The sequence below is a fragment of the Camelus bactrianus genome, chromosome 11, assembly GCF_048773025.1.
Source record: "Camelus bactrianus isolate YW-2024 breed Bactrian camel chromosome 11, ASM4877302v1, whole genome shotgun sequence".
Classification (NCBI taxonomy): domain Eukaryota; kingdom Metazoa; phylum Chordata; class Mammalia; order Artiodactyla; family Camelidae; genus Camelus; species Camelus bactrianus.
This window is the reverse complement of record NC_133549.1, coordinates 60,298,601-60,316,528: the sequence shown is the minus strand read 5'-3', so window position 1 is coordinate 60,316,528 and position 17,928 is coordinate 60,298,601. Positions and strand designations below refer to the sequence as shown.

Below are 17,928 nucleotides of genomic sequence, written 5' to 3'. Positions count from 1 at the left end.
TCACTGCATTATGTAGCTGTGCCAACTTTGACCTCAGAAGGTCATTTTAACTTTCCATGTGTGACCCAGCTGAATGGCAAGCCCTTTCAAAAACTTCTATCATTCTGCCCTGACATATCTTGGTGGAGAACAGTCACAAAACATTAGTACTGAGCTGGCCTTCTTTTCCCCCTCCATCTCGCCCCTTTGAATGCTTTTCTTCTTTGTTAAGACGTGTCCACCACATTAGCATCTTTGTGTAAGACTGAGGATGCTGGTGCAGGGACGCACAGGAACAAAAATGTTAAGAAATCACACGCATGTCAGAGATTTCTCCTTAAACCTGCTTCAAGATAGCCCTGTTTCTTAGGGATGTGTTATATACACTAAGAGCCTTTGCTTGACATCTTTTTCTTTGTTTCTTTCTTTTTTGTACTAATAGCTGTCTTTTCCGGTACAAATAGCATTACATGTTCTACATTAATAATCAGCATTGGTCTCTTGAGCTTATACATTACATGAAAATACAGAAAAGTAAGTTCAGCAAGGGAAAAAGGGCAAACTGCGTTTAAATGTTAGTTTCTGACTGGGCCTGTGGTCGGAAGGGGGCTATGGAGGGTACTGTGTCTCTCTGCAGTTTCTGTGACCTAGGACTTCAGTTACATGGAGTTGTGTGCTTTTGGTTGTAAACAGTTGTAGGCGGTCTTTGAAAACTAGGCAGAAAAAAAAGGAGAGGACCTTTTTCCTGAGGTGGCATTTTATGAGTTGCCTTAGTGTGTTAAATGGCACCTTCCCACCGTGCAGCTTGCCCTCCAGTTACCTGAGGACAGCGGGTTTGACTAGAAGGGCTTTTTTAAACCCTCTTACCTCCACTGAGTTCACTGCTTCATATTGAAAACATCAAAAAATTAAAAACAATGACAACGGAAGCCACAATGATAAAATTCAAACCCCAAACCCCAAATACATAGTCAATGAGAAGAAATAATACTTAGTCAGTAACATTGGTCTCTGTAGGAGGTGGGAGCAATTCTCACTTTTAGGTCAGCCTTGGAGAGGGTGTGAGATTCCAGGTAGCTTAGATGCCTTGATCATAATGACCTTGGTCACTTACAGCTCCCTGCAGGGAGCCTGTCGGGGCCAACAGGAAACAGGGAGCTTTAAGGGGTTGAGGGTTCCTGTGGACCACAGGGCGTCAGGCACTACTCTTGGCAAGAGTCACCTCCCAAACTGGTGGGCTCAGGGAGTCCTCCCCTAACTCACGTATCAGCTGTTTCAAACTTCACGCCCAAAGTGGAGCCATTCTAAGGTCAGCTGGCCTCTTGGTCCTCAGTTTGTCCCCTGGTGCTTTGGCAATGCTGTACATAATAAGTATCTAATAGAACTCACCGATCGCAAACCCTATCATAAATTATGAAACCAACAGAAGAAAGGAATAATGGAATATAAGCCTTAACTTGGAATTTCCTTGCTTTTGGTCATTTATGTTGCAAGCTTGTTTAGATGTTTAGAAAACTCTGCGTCATTTTCCTCCTCCCCTTTTAATTACTAGCACAAAATAATTATGAAACAAAAACATAAACAAAAAGTCTCTTCTTGGTATTAATATATCTTCTTACACAGGAGTCAGTTGGGTAAGTTAATTTCTAGTCGGGAGGTCGGTGTGTGTTGTGTGTGTGTTTTAAGCCAGTGTTTAATTATGGAGTCTCTTATGTGTTCATTATAAACCTGATTTTTAGAGGCTGTTTAATACCAGCACCAAAATTCCCTCTGGGGTTGAATCCTAGAACATGCTGTCTCCAAATGTGGCTGCTGCTAAGGTTTTTTTTTTTTTTTTAAATGGGCAGCAGTGTTTTTTATTATTCATGTTGAAACAGAGCCCAGATCAGCCTCCACAACTGGCTGTACGCTGACAGTGATGACTTCTACCAAAGAGCTGTTGGGGGCCGTGGGCAGCTGGCTTGTTTTAAAAGGTTCAGAAACTACCTGTTAACATGAGGGATAATAATGGTTTCAGAGGAACCATTTCAAAATTCCCCTATAAATAATACGTACTTAAGATATTTCTAAATTGGTCTCAACCCAAGGCTGGTGCACAGAGGTCAATTACAGGAGGCAGACAAGTCTCTGAAGTTTCCAGGACAGTCCTGCAGAGACACGGCAGGTCCCACGATGCATGTTTTAAAGTTACACCAGCTCCTCAGACAGACTGGCTGTGAAATGGCAAAGAAGCCACATCTTTCACATCAGGGTCCCTGGCTTCCCGGGCTGGTGCCCTGGCTCCTTCTGACTCACAGCCTGCCTCTGCTCCCACTTTTCCACAGGACGTCCGCGTCCTTCTAGAGCCTGTCCTTGGCCTGCCCATTCAGTACCGCGCGCTGGCCCCAAAGGCCCTGTTCCTGTCTGGGGAGCCGTGAAGTTCAGAGGCTCTGGTGGGGGGGCTCCAGAAGACCCCGGGCGGGACCCACCTCACAGAGCTGTTTCTGGGGGGAGAGACTCACCTCTGCCCCATCCTGAGGCTTCGGGGCGTTCTCTTTTTCTTTCTTGCTTTTAGAGATTTCATGCTTGATGCGTTTGGCTCCCGATACTTTGGTTTTATTCTCGTTTTCCTGTGAACTGTTCTCCTGTTTTCGAGGTTTGATTGGAGGCAGGGGCTTATCTTCCTCTCCTTTAATAAACCTTTCATACGGCAGGATTAACCTAAAAGAGTGTCAGGAGAGAGGCTCAATCAGGGCAGGTGATTCTGCTGGCGCCCATGCCGTGGGGGTTTACTTTCTTTTCTCAATACGAGCAAGTTATTGAGTGACTTCATCTCCAGCACCACCAGTGCATTTCTCCAAACCTACTCCACAGCTCAGCGATCTACTTCCCTGATCAAAACCAGCACCTGGTAACTTACATCCCTCTTGGCAAGACCTCTTTCTGGTTCTGTGGATCTATATGCTGAGGACACCAATGGAAGTGTCCAAAGTCGCATCATTATCACTGCCCCTGGAACCTGGCTAAGTGCCAACAGCAACATCACAACAGGAATAATAGCTATGATGATAGCTGCCATTCCTTTATCATCCTGCTGACAGCTCTTTACTGAGCACAGACTGTGTGCCAGCCAGTGTCCTAGGCACTAGGATCAGCGGTGCACACAACGTTCAAAGCCCCTGAGGCTTATTCTAGTAGCTACTAGTATGTACTAGAACATGCCACATGTCCTAGGTACGTTATACAAAGTATTTCCTGTGATGTATGCAACATCCTTATGGAGGATTACTATTGTTGTTATTCCCTTTTTAACAGATGAGGCAACTGAGGCCCAAAAAGGTTAAATAATTTGCCTGAGAATCACACCATTTTAGACGTGAAATTTGAACCGAGTTCTGCCTGTCTCCCAAATTTATATTTTCATTCATGTCAAAATATAGACCAGACACATAAGATAAAGAGGCTGTGGGAGGTAAACACAGCATGGCTGAGAGACAGCTGTCTCATCCAGAGCCTGAGGGGGTAGGTGCCTCCAGTACGAGAAGGTCTGCCTGGGGTGCTGAGCTTAAAGAGGCCCCAGCAAGAAGGAAGGCGGACAGAGCCTTCAAGCCACAAAAATCAGAGGGCTGAAAAATTCAAGCATTTTAATTATATAACTTTTAAAACAAAGTACATAAAATTGCTCTAAAAAGAGAAACATCAAACAGCTCTAGTTTTAATCTGTTTTCCCTTTGCGACGTAGCGCTTGATCTGAAAGGGGAAAATAGCTGATGTAATTAAAAGGGATGGATTGCATTACAATCTCGGTTTCAACTTCAGTGATTAAAGTTTTTATAATGCATTTGGTATGATTAATGACTCACTGTGGGATTAATACAAGACTCAGCCTTAAAAATATGAACTTTAATACAGCAAACATAATTTGTTTTAAATAAGACAAGTTGACTCAATGAAGAAAATGTACTTGGCTTATAAACAGGATAAATCTGTTCAAATATTGGGAACCCTGATTATTTTAAACAAAGACTCCCAGGCAGAAACGTCTTTGGTTTGGATATTGGTTAACTATCCTAAAATCGGTTCCTAACTATGCCATTGGGTCTCAACTACTTAAACACAATTGTTCAGGTTTGCGAGTCAGACGTGGGGACAATTTGTGATCATGATATTTTCACTCTTAAATAAAATACCAAGTAAATTATGGGAAAAATCAAACCCCAATTTATAGCGTATTAGAAACAAAATTCATTTACTGAGCATGCTCAGACAAGGTATGTGCAGGAAGGCGTGGGTAAGTTTCGAGCCCTGCATCTGGCAGTGGGCCAGCCGTGAAGATCAGCACAGCCCATGGGGAATAGTTATCTTCAGATCCCATTACAAACTGAGTTTAAACATGTTACAGCTGCTAAAACTGGAAACTGTTCTCTCTCTGTGTAGACTTACTAAAATAATACATAGCTGCCAAATACCTGCTTCCCACTGTAATATTACAGTTAATGTTTATATAATAAAAAGCATAACTAAGCAGAAGAAGAGAGAAAAAAGCAATCTTGTTCGTACTTGAATGTGTTCTGTCTCATCTGTAAAGTCCCCAACATTCCCCCCAGTTGCTCTTAGCTGCATAGCTCTGCCAGGGACTTTATCCCCTTCAACAGTGGCTGGTTGGGGATTTCTGTCCATGAGCAGAATGTACTGAATATTTTAAATTGGAAAAAATATTCTAAATTGACTTTAATGAAAACATATTTTTATTGTTAGGACAGATAGGTTTGTTTTACTTTTGTTTGGTTGCTATGGGAACATAAGGAGCTCTGAAGTCCGGGTATTCGGTGGTTACTGTTTGTTGGTATTACCCTCCCCACAACTCCACTCCCTAAGGGAGATGGTGACACCATGAGGGCCCCCCTTTCCTGAGAAGCACGACAGCATTACCTTTGAGTGTGGGGAAGGAGGTAAGAGGAAGCAGAGAAGTGGGTGGGAGAGACACCCACAGTGGGCCCCTGAGGCCCCCTCACGTTGGGTCCCAATAGTCCTGGGTCAGCCCAGATTTCTAGATGGGTGCTAAGGAGACTTTAGTTTCCTCACACAATTTCACAAGTTCAGGAGGCAAGGCAACATTTTCATTTCATTTTTTTTTTTTTTTCCCTTTCCTTCTTTTTTTTTCCCCTTCCCTTCACTCAACTCAGCAGCTGGCTGGCCGACAGCAGTAAAAAATACATTTCACTTTGCTGGTCAAAGGCCTAAAGCCAGAAGCAGGAAATCTGGAATTAAATGTTTCTTGTATCTGGAAAGAGGCATGACTAAGGTAAAACTGAATCCAAACACAAACCCTGCTTGTTCAAGGCTTCCAGAGGGAGCATGTATGTGAGAGAAACAGTGAGTGTGTGTGTGTGTGTGTGTGTGTGTGTGTGTGTGTGTGTAAAGGTCAACTGAGTGTTTTTTTTCCCCTTCTAAATCACTGAAAGATAATTATAGTGGCTCAGGGGGAAAAAAGGCTCCCAAAATAAAACAAGAAAGGCAGCAGCTAAAAGGAAACAATCAGAAATACGACCAGCTAAGCGCTGAAGAACAGAGCTGGTCTCTCACCCGGCACACAAACACCACAAACAATCGCTGTTCGTATAGTGATTTCCGTTGGGTGCGATTTTCACTGAATGTTTTTTCAGTGATCCTGTCATGGTACAACACAATTACCCCACAGGATATGATCTTATCATCTGACTATTAGTTTTTATAGCACAAGAGGACGAAAACTATTATAGGTTTCTGAACATTTAAACGTTTAACGTACACGCAGTACCATTAAAAACAGGTTAGCCAACATCAGGTCAACATTGCCCAACACAGGAAGCGCCGTATCGTATAAGGAATTTAGTATAATGCAACGTGACTGCGCCTTGCAGATGACTATTCCTCAAATATTTGTAGTACAATGAGGATTTAATCAGCTTCAAAACTGTACAGATAAATGCAAAAATGCACCCTAGCCCCCAAGAACTCATTACACAGGAAAAATACTTTCAATGGGCTGCAACTCCAAGATTGTGGTTTGGGTTTTTGGTGGATAGAAATAATGGGGAAAAGAAGCAATATATTCATTAGAAAATCCAGAGAGATCCCCCTCCCCGATCTACATGCAGTTTGCAGATTGAAAGCTGGGCAGATAAATGGGCCTTTACTATTATCCAGATTTCACATTTCAGATTAGCAAAATGCTTATTTACGATGCCATTAATGGATCTGAAATAGGTAAGCCATCATGTATTAAAAAATAACATCTTTCCATAGGCATAAGATTTGTAGCAGCATGAGATTTTATTTTTCCCTAGGAATAACACAAGAATAGCATTTTCCAGCCCAAAGCAGAAACAGGAGGGGGCCGTTTGCTATCACAGATTCTTATTAAATTCAGTCACTGTGAAAAGCAAGGGGTTTTTTTTTTTCTTTTTTTTTTTTTTAAATAAAGATGACTTATAAAATCAACCCAAGTTAAAATTAACAAATCAATGGCACTGTAACCTTGATTTATTAGCGTCTGAGCCACTAAATTATCATCGTACAAGAAACTGCTGGTTTGAAAAGATTTCGGCTTTGTTAAATCTCAAGTTAAATAATGGTGCTCAGTATACTAGGTTTTTAGATCTGCCTCATCTGATATTATGAAAAATTCAATACATTTCTCTACAGCAGAAGTCAGGGGTCAGCAAATCTATTACTGTAATGTAAGTAATCTGGCAACCTGCCAACTCTTTCTCCCTTTTATTATTTTTTTTAAACACCATGGCAGATAATTTTATATTTACAAATTCTAAAATCCTCCAGGGCCTTGCCACTCTTTCTCAACAAAAAGCAGCAGCCTCACATTCGAGAAATGCATATTGCACACGTCCCCATCATTTGCATTTCATACAAAAGAAGAAAAGACCCTTCATCTTTATTAGGCAACATTCCCCTCCCCTCCCCATAGGCAGAGGAAAAATCATGTCAACTCTCATCAGAACAAGTAACCACTAATGTCTCATGTATTGATTAATGCTTGCATGGAATGACTGAACTTTGGGGCCAAAACATTTAGCAAACAGTGCTTAAGAGGAGAAATAAGAATCCATCTATTTATAGAGTTCTGAAAAATGATATTATAATAATGTCTGGGACTGATTCAATCCAAAGAATGGGAGAAGGGACAAATCTTTTGGGTTGTATTTGAACCTCAAACTCACCCTGGTTACTTCATAGGCACTTGTATGGTATCAAACCAGTGAAAAATTCCAGGCCCAGAGATCTGCTAGTGCTCTTGGAGAAGAATATTTTAGGGGCAGAGGGAATAAAGTTGGTGAGCATGTTAGGGTAAAAATGCTACTACTATTCTTACACTATCAGGTTTTTTTATGGCAGTAGAAAAGAAATGACACGTTGGTTCCACTTGGGCTTTGGACCTGATCTGATCCCAGATGGAGTCATTACAACTCCAAGCTGATTCCAGGGTTGATTCCAAGGTTTGGCCCAACATTCTCGGCCAAAGACCAAAAATGTGAAGTGTGGGAAGCCATCTTTCACCAAGTATGGAGGCACTAGAAGGTATATTTTTTCTTTTTTGAAAATGAAGTACACACACTTGTTAAGGTTCCAAGAAGTATGGGAAGTCCTAATCTCAATCTGTTCACCTCTAGCTCAGGGTGCCAGACCATCGCTCTAAAAATGACAGAAGAGCATTTGCGGGGTAGGCACCAAAATGAAAGTCAAACACACAAATGTGCTATGTCAATGCACAGAGCAATGGGAATATTTCCTCAGTGGGCACCACTGGTTCTTTTAAAAGCCAGGTTCAGTCTCCAGTGAAGACATACAAATGGCCAATAGGCACATAAAGAAATGCTCAATATCGCTCTTTATCAGAGAAATGAAAATCAAAACTACAATGAGGTATCACCTAACACCTGTCAGAATGGCCATCATTCAGAAGTCCACAAATGATAAATGCTGGAGAGGGTGTGGAGGAAAGGGAACCCTCCTGCACTGCTGGTGGGAATGTAGTTTGGTGCAGCCATTATGGAAAACAATATGGAGATTCCTCAAAAAACTAAAGATAAAGATTTACCATATGATCCAGCAGTCCCACTCCTGGGTATATATCCAGAGGGAACCTTAGTTCTAAAAGACACATGCACCCCAATGTTCATAGCAGCACTATTTACAATAGCCAAGACAACCTAAACATCCATCAACAGATGACTGCCTAAAGAAGCTGTGGTATATTTATACAGTGGAATACTACTCAGCCATAAAAAAGACTAAAATAATGACATTTGCAGCCACATGGATGGACCTGGAGAATATCATTCTAAGCGAAGTAAGCCAGAAAGAGAAAGAAAAATACCGTATGATATCACTCATATATGGAATCTAAAAAGAAAAGAAAAGAAAAGAAACTTATTTACAAAACAGAAACACACTCACAGGCATAGAAAACAAACTTACGGTTACCAGTAGGGAAGGGAGTGGGAAGGGATAAGTTGGGAGTTTGAGATTTGTAGATACTAACTACTATATATAAAACAGATAAACAAGTTTATACTGTTTAACACAGGGAAGTATATTCGGTATCTTGTAGCAACTTACGGTGAAAAAAAATATGAAAATGAATATATGTATGCTCCTATTGACTGAAATATTGTGCTGTACACCAGAAATTGACACATCATTGTAAACTGACTATACTTCTATAAAAATATATGTATAAAAAAAAAGCCAAGCTCTCCATGTAAGAGAAGTGTGGGCTCTGGAGAAAGATCTCTGTCACTTTAAGACAGGAGTTTCAGTGCAGAGTATGAAGAGCAAAACATCAGTAGCCAAGGGAACTGAGAAAGAGGACTCTGGTGTCACCTACCAGCAGAGCGCCGTGAACTGAAAGCTCTGAGCACCAAACATGGAAGGAGGTGCCATGCCGACACACAGGCCGTGGAAAACGAGCCAAAGGCAGACCCCCATCCCAGCCAAGAAAACGGCAGAAGGATGCAGCATGGTTCTGTGGGAAAGACTTAGCTTGCCCACAAGCTACCAAGGGCAAACTGTACCCAGCACTTTAAAAAGGAAGAAGGTATAAACAGCATCACTCAGATTCTGTACAGAGATACCTAAAAGGGTTGTGGCCCATTATTTTCAATAACAAAACATGGCACTTGTCTTCAAAAAAGCTCTTCCTTAGGAAAATGATCAGCTCACCAGAGGCTTCATCACCTACTCAAGGGGCAGCGGCAAATGAACAAGGAAACCATCTGAAGGCGCTGACATTCTCCGTTTGTCCCTAGAAGTGGTGGGAGAGTTGTTTCTTAGATGAACTGATGACCCTGACACCTTCATCCATAGTCCTGGAGTGATTGTGACCCTAACTAAGCCAAGAAAGGAAAGAAAGGTGCTGGGATCCCCATAAAGGTGAGTCCGGGGGATGAGGTAGCTCCAGGAGGACGGGCCCCCTGAAAGGGAGTTACGTGGGCTGTGGGGCCGGGTTAGAGGCGAGGGGAGGGAAGGGAGAGGAACTTCTGGTTGTTCTTATACTGATTAGACATGAACAGCAGTCGCCATGTATTCAGTTACTAACAACACCAAGCACTTTGTATACCTTATCCTCATTTTATTGACAAGGAACAGAGGCTCAGTGTGAAACAGCTGAGTGACTAGTGGAAGACCTACAGCTACTGAGCGTCAGAACAGGAGTTCAAACGCAGATCTGCCTGCCTCTCGGAGCCGTCTGTCTCAGCAAGGTCGCCCTGCACCTTCTTACATTGTCTGAGAAGCACCAGCACCGCAGAGATACTGAAAAGGTCAGCCCTGGGTTAAGAGAATCCCAAGCTCCTCCTGCACTGTTGGTGAGATCAGGGGAGCATTCTCCTTTCCTTAGAGGCACCAGGCCTACGGAATACACAAAGGGTCCAACTCACTCCCAGAGAAGCAGCCCTATGGCTCAGACACTGGCCACACGACTGCCTATACAATATGCCAGGACAGCCACGCCACAAATCTCCAAAAGGTGGTACCCCTAGTTGGATTGATGTTGTACATTCAGAAAAACTCAAGAATCATACCCCTGGGAACTCCAGCCTACAGGGCGTCATCTTACCAAGTCCGAGGCTCGCACGGCCTCCCCAGCTAGATGCAGTGCTCCTCTGGGGCTTTGCTCCTGTGATGCCTCCTTGCTGCTTCTAGGAGGGTCTAGATTGATGTTAGTCCCGTGTCTTTCCAATGAAGACCAAGTTGAAGAAAGTTGGCATGGATTTAAGAAAGGCTGACTTTACGCCCCAGGGAATAAAATATGTGCTACAACAGAAGACATGGACCCTCTAGAGCACCCAGCCCCCCATGGCGCGGCCAGCAGAGATGACAACAACGATGCTTCTCGATGAGAAAACAACGACTGACTCAGAATTAAGTTGCGTGGATCTGGTTCAAGGGCAGATGAACACTATTTCAAGAGTAGGAATAGACAAATATGACTAGTTTTCAACATGCTGTGTGCCTTGCAAATGAAGCGGGCAATGTCCATATGTAAAAACAGACAACTACTGCGTTTAAGTCCCATGTAAGTGAGATACAGAAGATTCCAGAGCTTTTGAAATATTCAGCAATCCCCCCAAACATGTATTATTTTGATCACTTTGTAATAACTTGTACAAAAACAAAATGTTCCAAGAGGTTTTCAGTGGAAGAGTGAAGGATATATTTTAATGGTAAACAATTATATTCTTCTGTCATCTGATACTTTTTTTCCCTTTCTTTTTGGAAACATGCTTTCTGAATTTTCAATAGTTCCTTTGTGAAGGCATCTGTTACTCACATAATTGAAAAGATGTTTGTGCAGTGGCATGCTTGAGAATACAGTTATTTAATCTTAATGATAAAGCCCTGAGGACAGAAAATCGTAAGGAGAAACCTCTTGTTATTTATCAAAAAGAAAAAGGGCTAAGACACCTAATCTATTCTCAGATTTAAATTCATGCTTGATGAAAACTATCAATAAAATATGGAACCTGCAAAGTTTCTTAAATACTATAGGGAGGTTCAAAGGGGGTTTGGGGGAAGTAGGAAGAAAACAAAAATGAGACAATAAAGGAGCTTTACAAAGAAAAAACTGCTGTTTGGCAAGCCTTTTTTGGGTCAAAGAACTTGCTGTAGTTTACAGCATGACATACACACTTGATTAGTTTGTGCCTGAGGGTGTTTTTACACTCAACAGTGTAAACTCCAACTTCTATTAATTACAACTTGCATTTAGAGGCAAATTTAAGAATTTTTAAATAGAGATTTTTTCAAAGGCTGTTTATTTTTTTTAAACAGAAACCAGTTTTTCTACTCCAGGGCCTGGCTAGGGTTTTGTTTTCCTTTCTAAAAGTTTCTTGAAAACTCCAGGCACTGGAAAGTTATCAGAGCATTTGAGGCATGCTGAGTGATACGGAGGGAGGCTCTTGCTTATGAAATTACCTGACTGTGCCTTGGGGAGAGATTCTTCACAGATGACAAGTTACTCGGGCACAGGGTCTTACATCCACCCAGTTCAGGTCCCTTGTGAGAACAAGCTGGGTGGGGTACGGGCAGAAGAGCAGCCACAATGCCTTAGCCTGCCTAGATCTCAACACTCTGTGTCAGAATCTGGGGTTGCTGTTTGCTAACACAGGTCAGGAGGCCATCTGTGGGTATGGGGAAAAGGGAGATGAGTGCGCTGGAGGGGCGGTGTTAGAGGAGTGTTACCAGCAGACTGCCCACGGCCAGAACCATTACCAAGACAGTGTTCCCCAGGGGTGCAAGTCCATAGGTTCGTCCACCCCGCTGTAGGTGGGGATGGAGCGTGGTCTAACCATCTGACCTCAAGGCAAGCGTGTCAGTAGACATTGAGAGGGTAAACCACAATACCTGCCTTTGGTGTATCCAATTTGGAAATTCCGCCTTAGAACTCTCCTGACGGCCCCTTCCACCACTTCACTGCCTACCTCTTTATTATACACAGTTCCTAGAGCAAACTGTCCTTTTTGCTTGGATTTAGTTTAATTCATTCAGCCCCTAATTCTTGAGTCCTTGATACGTTCACGACGGTACACTGATGAGTCTCAAGGAAAGCAACACCCTGTGGTCCTTGCCCCCAAATATAATTTCTTTACTGTTTTTGAATTCTACAACTAGATTATCTTAGGCAATGTATGATGATCTATCTTAAGCTCTAACCTAATCTCTTCAAGATCCAGTTCAAATTCAAGGTCCTCCTGGAAGACTTTGCTTGTGCTACTTGGAAATCTCTCTCCTCTTTCTTTGATCCCTGTTGAACTTACTATTTGTATCTGTAACTTACTTACCTAAGGTTTTTTATAGCCTTAAATATTTAACTCTCTTTCACGTATGTATGGACTATGAGTTGTATCCTATGATAAGTTAGGTAAGCGAGGGATCACAGTTCTAATGAGCTGGTAGGAGTTGAGGGCAATAGCAAAGGAAACAGGCAGTCAATTAAATGGCAAATTTATCTGATCCAAGAAAAAGACACTGGCCACTAGGAGAGGGCTTCCTTACTCATTTCAAATGTAGTCCTAGGCTATGCTGATAGACTGACACTGCCCACATTCCAAGAAGTACTGCATGCCACATCTGGAGTAGCTCTGGGTCCTTTGAGGGACACAAGAGGGAGGCATCTACAGGATGCAGGCCATGCTGGTGAAAGTCCATAAACTGTGCTCTGAGGCTCGGATGAATGGAATAGGAAGACCTGAAGTGACAGAGGAGCTTTGCCAAGTGTACGGAGGCCTGTCACTGAGAAAAGGGAGTGTGCGGAATCAGTTGGCCCCAGGAGGCTTAGGGAGCATCAGTGGGACGCCACAGGGGTCTGGCTCAGCAGGAGGAAGAGTGCAGAGATGGAGGGTGCCTTCAGCGGCGCCTCTTCTGTGTGCTCCCAGCCCAGTGCCAGAGATAATTCAGTCCTCACCCAGCACCGCAGCCTGTAGGCTACATCTTGCCCAGGGCATGTTTAGTTTAGCTTACTTAAAATATTTTCAGAAGTACTGGAGCCAGTATTTCTAAGTCAGGTGATTTCACGTAAAAATTATCTCCAAAACATGGAACATGTCCTAGGTGCCCCTGGCCGGGCTGTGCGCGCCAGTTTCCCAGCCCCGTGGCCTGCGCTCACCTGTGCTACCTGCCCCTGGTGATATCTGAGTTTGTGACCACTGGTGTGGGGCAGTCTTTCTCCAGTGACCTGGTGAGAGGGTCTAGCTTCCTAAATCTCCTGTCTGTTACTGATACTTCCGTAAAATACCATAAAAATGAATTACCAGAAAAATGAAAAAATTTAAAAGACAAACAAAATACAAGCCCCAATTTTTAAAATCCTATTCAAGTGACAAAAAATTTTTCTGGCCAATTGCTACATAAGCGTATCAGTGCTCGTTCGTGGCTGCTCTGTTCACAGAACACAGATGGGCTGGAAAACCTCACTGGGTGACTGCAGACGGAGCCCTCAACTCTGTGCTGCTGAGACCTTGCCTGCGGCCTCTGAACTGCGTGCTGATTAACTTCCAGGGTGTCAAAATGAGCAAGAAGACACCAGCCCTTGTCCTGGACGTGAACAGAACCTTAACTCGCCTTACTTTCCCTTGGCTTTTGCCCGCAATATGATTAGCTGAGTTCCTTAGAACCTTGTCTATTTTTGGCATTTACCTTAAAGCGCATACTTATCTTACTCAAAACACAAACCTCCCACAGCCTGCCTTCCACCTTCAGAGAAAAAAAGGTCGAAGCTCCAGCTGACTGTCACTTGGGTTCTGACCAAATGTGTCTGGCTTACGCACAGCTCACCCCAAGTCACTGCAAAGGAAGCTGCCTCAGCCCTGCGGCATGACAGTCTTGCCCTAGGAATGCTTATGGGAAAAGCAAAAGGTTAGAATTTGAAATTGGGCATTAAGTATGCAAGAAGATGAAGCATAACTGTTCATTTCCCCCACAAACAAATACACATTTGTTTATGAGTCTGATTTTCTAAATACTCAGAAAAGCACATTATAAAGTACTTTTGCCTTAATGCTCCTTTTTAAATCCCTGGTAACAACTTCATGTGCTCCACAGAAACAGACTGTGTAATTTATTCAGGAAAATTAAAACCAGTAATCTGGTACTCTGTGTAAAGATTTTTCCCCCTTGCATGTGCTTAAAAACCATTAAAAAAGAAAACAAGAAAACAAATCTGCATGTGAAAACAAAGTCTTTAAAGTGAATTACTATTCCAGAAAATCAAGCTAAGAGAATCCATTAAAGTAACCTTTCCCTTCTTGTTCCTTTACTGATAATAGAAAGCGATTTGGGGCATCTTAAATACAGAGCTAGACAAGAAAGAAAATGCTCCACTTAGAAGTGTCCTGCTCAGGGGGAGGTGGTCTTTTTTCTTTGCATTATAATCTCCAGTAAATGTACCTATAAATCCTGAACAAGAACTGTCTAGAATAACCACACTTCATAAGCTCTGCTGACTTTGAGACATCTACATAGCAACAGGGAAACATGAATGCTTTTTACATTGGTGATCACCTGTAACATGAGCAATTAAGTACAGTACTAATGGGCTGTGGCCAGGAGACTGGTGCTAATATTAAAAACTGACAGAGATGAATAGGTTTGGAAGTAAAACCAGGCTGACAAAGACATTTTTATGAAGTGCTTGGACTGATTTGATTTAAACCAATCAGAGGCAAGTTTGGGCGAGTCGGGCCTTCGGCGACAATGATGCATTCACGGGCATTGTACCATTTCTGCTCTGCCTTAAATAAAAACACCCATTGATTCTTTTCAACAACCCGCACTTTCATTATTACACTCATTAATAAACCAAAAGTACCCAACTAATATACAAGTAACATTTACTGAGGAACCGACTACTTTTTTCTCATTGGAAAATGCAAACAGTTACTGGAAACATGAACTACACTGCATGAAAAACAAATCAGTGGATAATGCGCAGTAGATCACTCACTGCTTCGTCGTCTTCTAGGAAAGCAAAGCGGGTGGTAGGGAGGTAAGAAAAGGACCCAAGTCTCTACATTAGGGTGAGAACTAGAGACGGGATGAACCGGCAGCAGAGGCAGAACTGCAGTCATTCTGATCTAGCTTAGAAGGCTTCAAACACTGCTAACGGCATCTCTAGACTAGACATCTGCTCACAAAATCCTGACCCTTACACCTCCTTGAACCTTCATGAAAACAACGGCCCTTCACCAAGCTAATCATCTTTGTTCGAATGGTGTTAGCACCGCCTGTTAACTAGCAAGAATGAATGAAATCTGCCATGGCCACTGAACACTGTTTTAGCTGAGAGCGCCAGCCCCTTCTTTGACCATAAGAGTTTCCAGTCCCTGGACAGGTCTGCGTGTGCCCTTGCCTTCTTTGGTAGAACCATCAAAGAGGAGGAAGACACACTGAGGGCAGTACTTCCCAGACTTCTGTCCCTACCACAGCACAGAGGGGTAGGGTGACTCCTGTGAGAGCATGGTTCAAATGAGCGAGACTGGCATTATGGTAAACAGTCTGATTTAAAAGAAAAAAATCAATCATCTGCAAATTTCGGTAGTTAACTATTAGAAATGACTGATTATTCATGACACCCCTGGTATCTGACCACAACAATGCCATAGGGACTTAGATGGCAAAAGGAAATGCCGAGAACAGGTGAAGGACCTCGCTGATGGCCCTGGAACAGCTGTGCTCTAACCTTGGTTTTGGGTTCTGTGCAGGGATTTCTATGTTGGGGGTCCCACTTGGCCACTGACCATTGTCTCTCAACTCCAAACCCACTCTTCTGTGCTCCGCCAGGGGATGCTGGGCCTGGGACTCTGCAAATGACCTGTCTCCTTTGCCAGCTGTCTTCCTATTGGGGTTCTACCAGTGGGGCCCCAGCAGGCCCAGGGAAGGGAGAAGGGACTGCCTTCTATTTTGCTTGCTGTTCATTTCACGGCCAAGCCAACAATCACTTAGCAGCAGCAGTTGCTTCCAGCCCCTAGCTTCTTTCAACCATCCCAGAAAAGTTTCAGTGCATTTCCTCTGCAGCCCAGCACCACTGCAGAGCACGGCCTCCTCAGTCTGCACCCAGCTCCGCACCGCTCCTGCTCTGCACTGGCTGGGCACGCTCCCTGGGAGGGTCTGGACCCAGCTTGGTGACGCCTGTAAACTTCCGGGCAGTGAGTGCCCAGCCTCTTTTCTCTCTTCCCTCAGCCCCGGGGAACCTACAGTTATCACCTCCCTATTAATGCACCACTTCACCCAACACTTGTTTAAGCAATTCTGTGTAGTAAATTCTCTTTGTTGGATCCCTACTGTGGATTTTATTTTCCTTCCTGGATCCTGCCTGTCTGATATACTGACCAAACAAATTATAGATTTGGAAGAATAATTGATACAGCTTTTCAAAAAATTCATTCCAGCAGAAGACCAAACCTTTATGAAATATCAATCTGCTCCCAAGGATGAGGAGAGAAGAGTAATCATTTAAAATTCTTCAATAATGTTTTTTAATTGATCAAGTTTGAGGTATGTCTATTAGAATTTTCCAATTTGACTGACTGAAGGCATATGGGATTCTGCTATTCCAGTAAGAGTTTAATCGTGAAACAAAAGTACACAACCTTCAAAAGAACATATCTTGGCATTTCATTTAGGGTTGAGGCTATTTTTATCCACACAACTGCTTGAGTAAACACACAGCCAAACACACACACACACGTACATACTATGATTAAGTCCAATCCTTTTTCCATCCCAAACAATATCTGTTTTTTGCCCATGTGATGCTTTGCAGTATGTTTGGTTCATTTTTCACTCTAACTAGGTGAGCTAGTTTACAGCTGAGATACACTCCTTTTCCAAGTTTTAATTGCTCTCTGGTCCTTCAAGTGTGATGGTTCACATGTTGGGGACATTTGCACATAGAACTAAGTGAGGTTCACTATCATGATGAAAACTATTTGAAAGTAGAGACTGCTTCTAATGAAAATGTTTTCATTACAGCCTTGGCTCCCAAGTCAAAATAAGTTAACTGTGTTACCTCAGACACTGTTTACAGAACACTCACCCGAGACATCAGTGCCTTTTTGTACAAGAACGTCAGTGGTGTACCTGTTATGTACAGTGAGTGTGCAGGCTTCTGTATTAAATGCCAGGAGAAATACACTCACGTTAAAAAAGATCCATGCACTATACTGCAAACAGTGCTATGAAGAGTAATCATTTGAATTCCTATTATCAATTTTTTAAAAATCATTCTGGATTATAACACTGTCAAGTAAGGCAATCTCTTGGGGATACTTTGTGGGAATTTTTCATGGGGTACTAAACCCAACTCAATTTACTGTGATTATACCTATAAAAACATTCTAAGTTTCACTGAATGGCCACACTAAAAGAGGCTCTGTGTTATATGCAATACAGATAAAAATATAATTGGACTCAAAAGAAATATGACTATGAGTTGATGTGTCACATGACATTATCTGAAGATGCATTTGTATGATCCAGAGATGGGCATGAGGCAGCTGGGTTGAAGTTGGAATGGTAACTGACTATGTGAAGAACAGCCCTCATATTTAGCACTTGAGTTTTATTTTTTAAACAAGCAAGCTGACTGGCCTGTTTGCTCTGCTGACTATGTTTTGACTTTACTCCATCTATGGCCATTATTAAACACACACAGACACCTCTACTTGGATCTCACGAACTCTGAATTTGAAACCAGGAAGCTGAATCAGTCCACACTTCCACAGGGAAATGCCAGTGATAAGGAAGTTGGTTTGACCCAAACAAATGAGGCACAGGCTCGAAGCGCAGAGCAAGGATGATGCATGAATTTATGCTAACTGGTCTTCAGTGTTGTGGGTAACACAGTCCTAAGGCAAAGGGGAAACAGTCCTGTGGATACAACCTTCATAATAGGCTAATTTGGCGTTACTTCTT

The 17,928-nt window shown here is 42.7% G+C and overlaps 1 protein-coding gene across 2 annotated transcripts in view; it reads right to left on the bottom strand.

Annotated features, from left to right (window-relative positions):
* The window catches only part of ARID5B (AT-rich interaction domain 5B), a 173,426-nt gene that overhangs the window by 6,895 nt on the left and 148,603 nt on the right, over positions 1 to 17,928 (bottom strand). For both annotated transcript variants that reach the window (XM_010957934.3, XM_010957935.3), the window contains one exon: positions 2,481 to 2,679. In XM_010957934.3, coding sequence (XP_010956236.1) covers positions 2,481 to 2,679 — 199 coding nt within the window. The remainder of the gene's footprint in view (positions 1 to 2,480; positions 2,680 to 17,928) is intronic.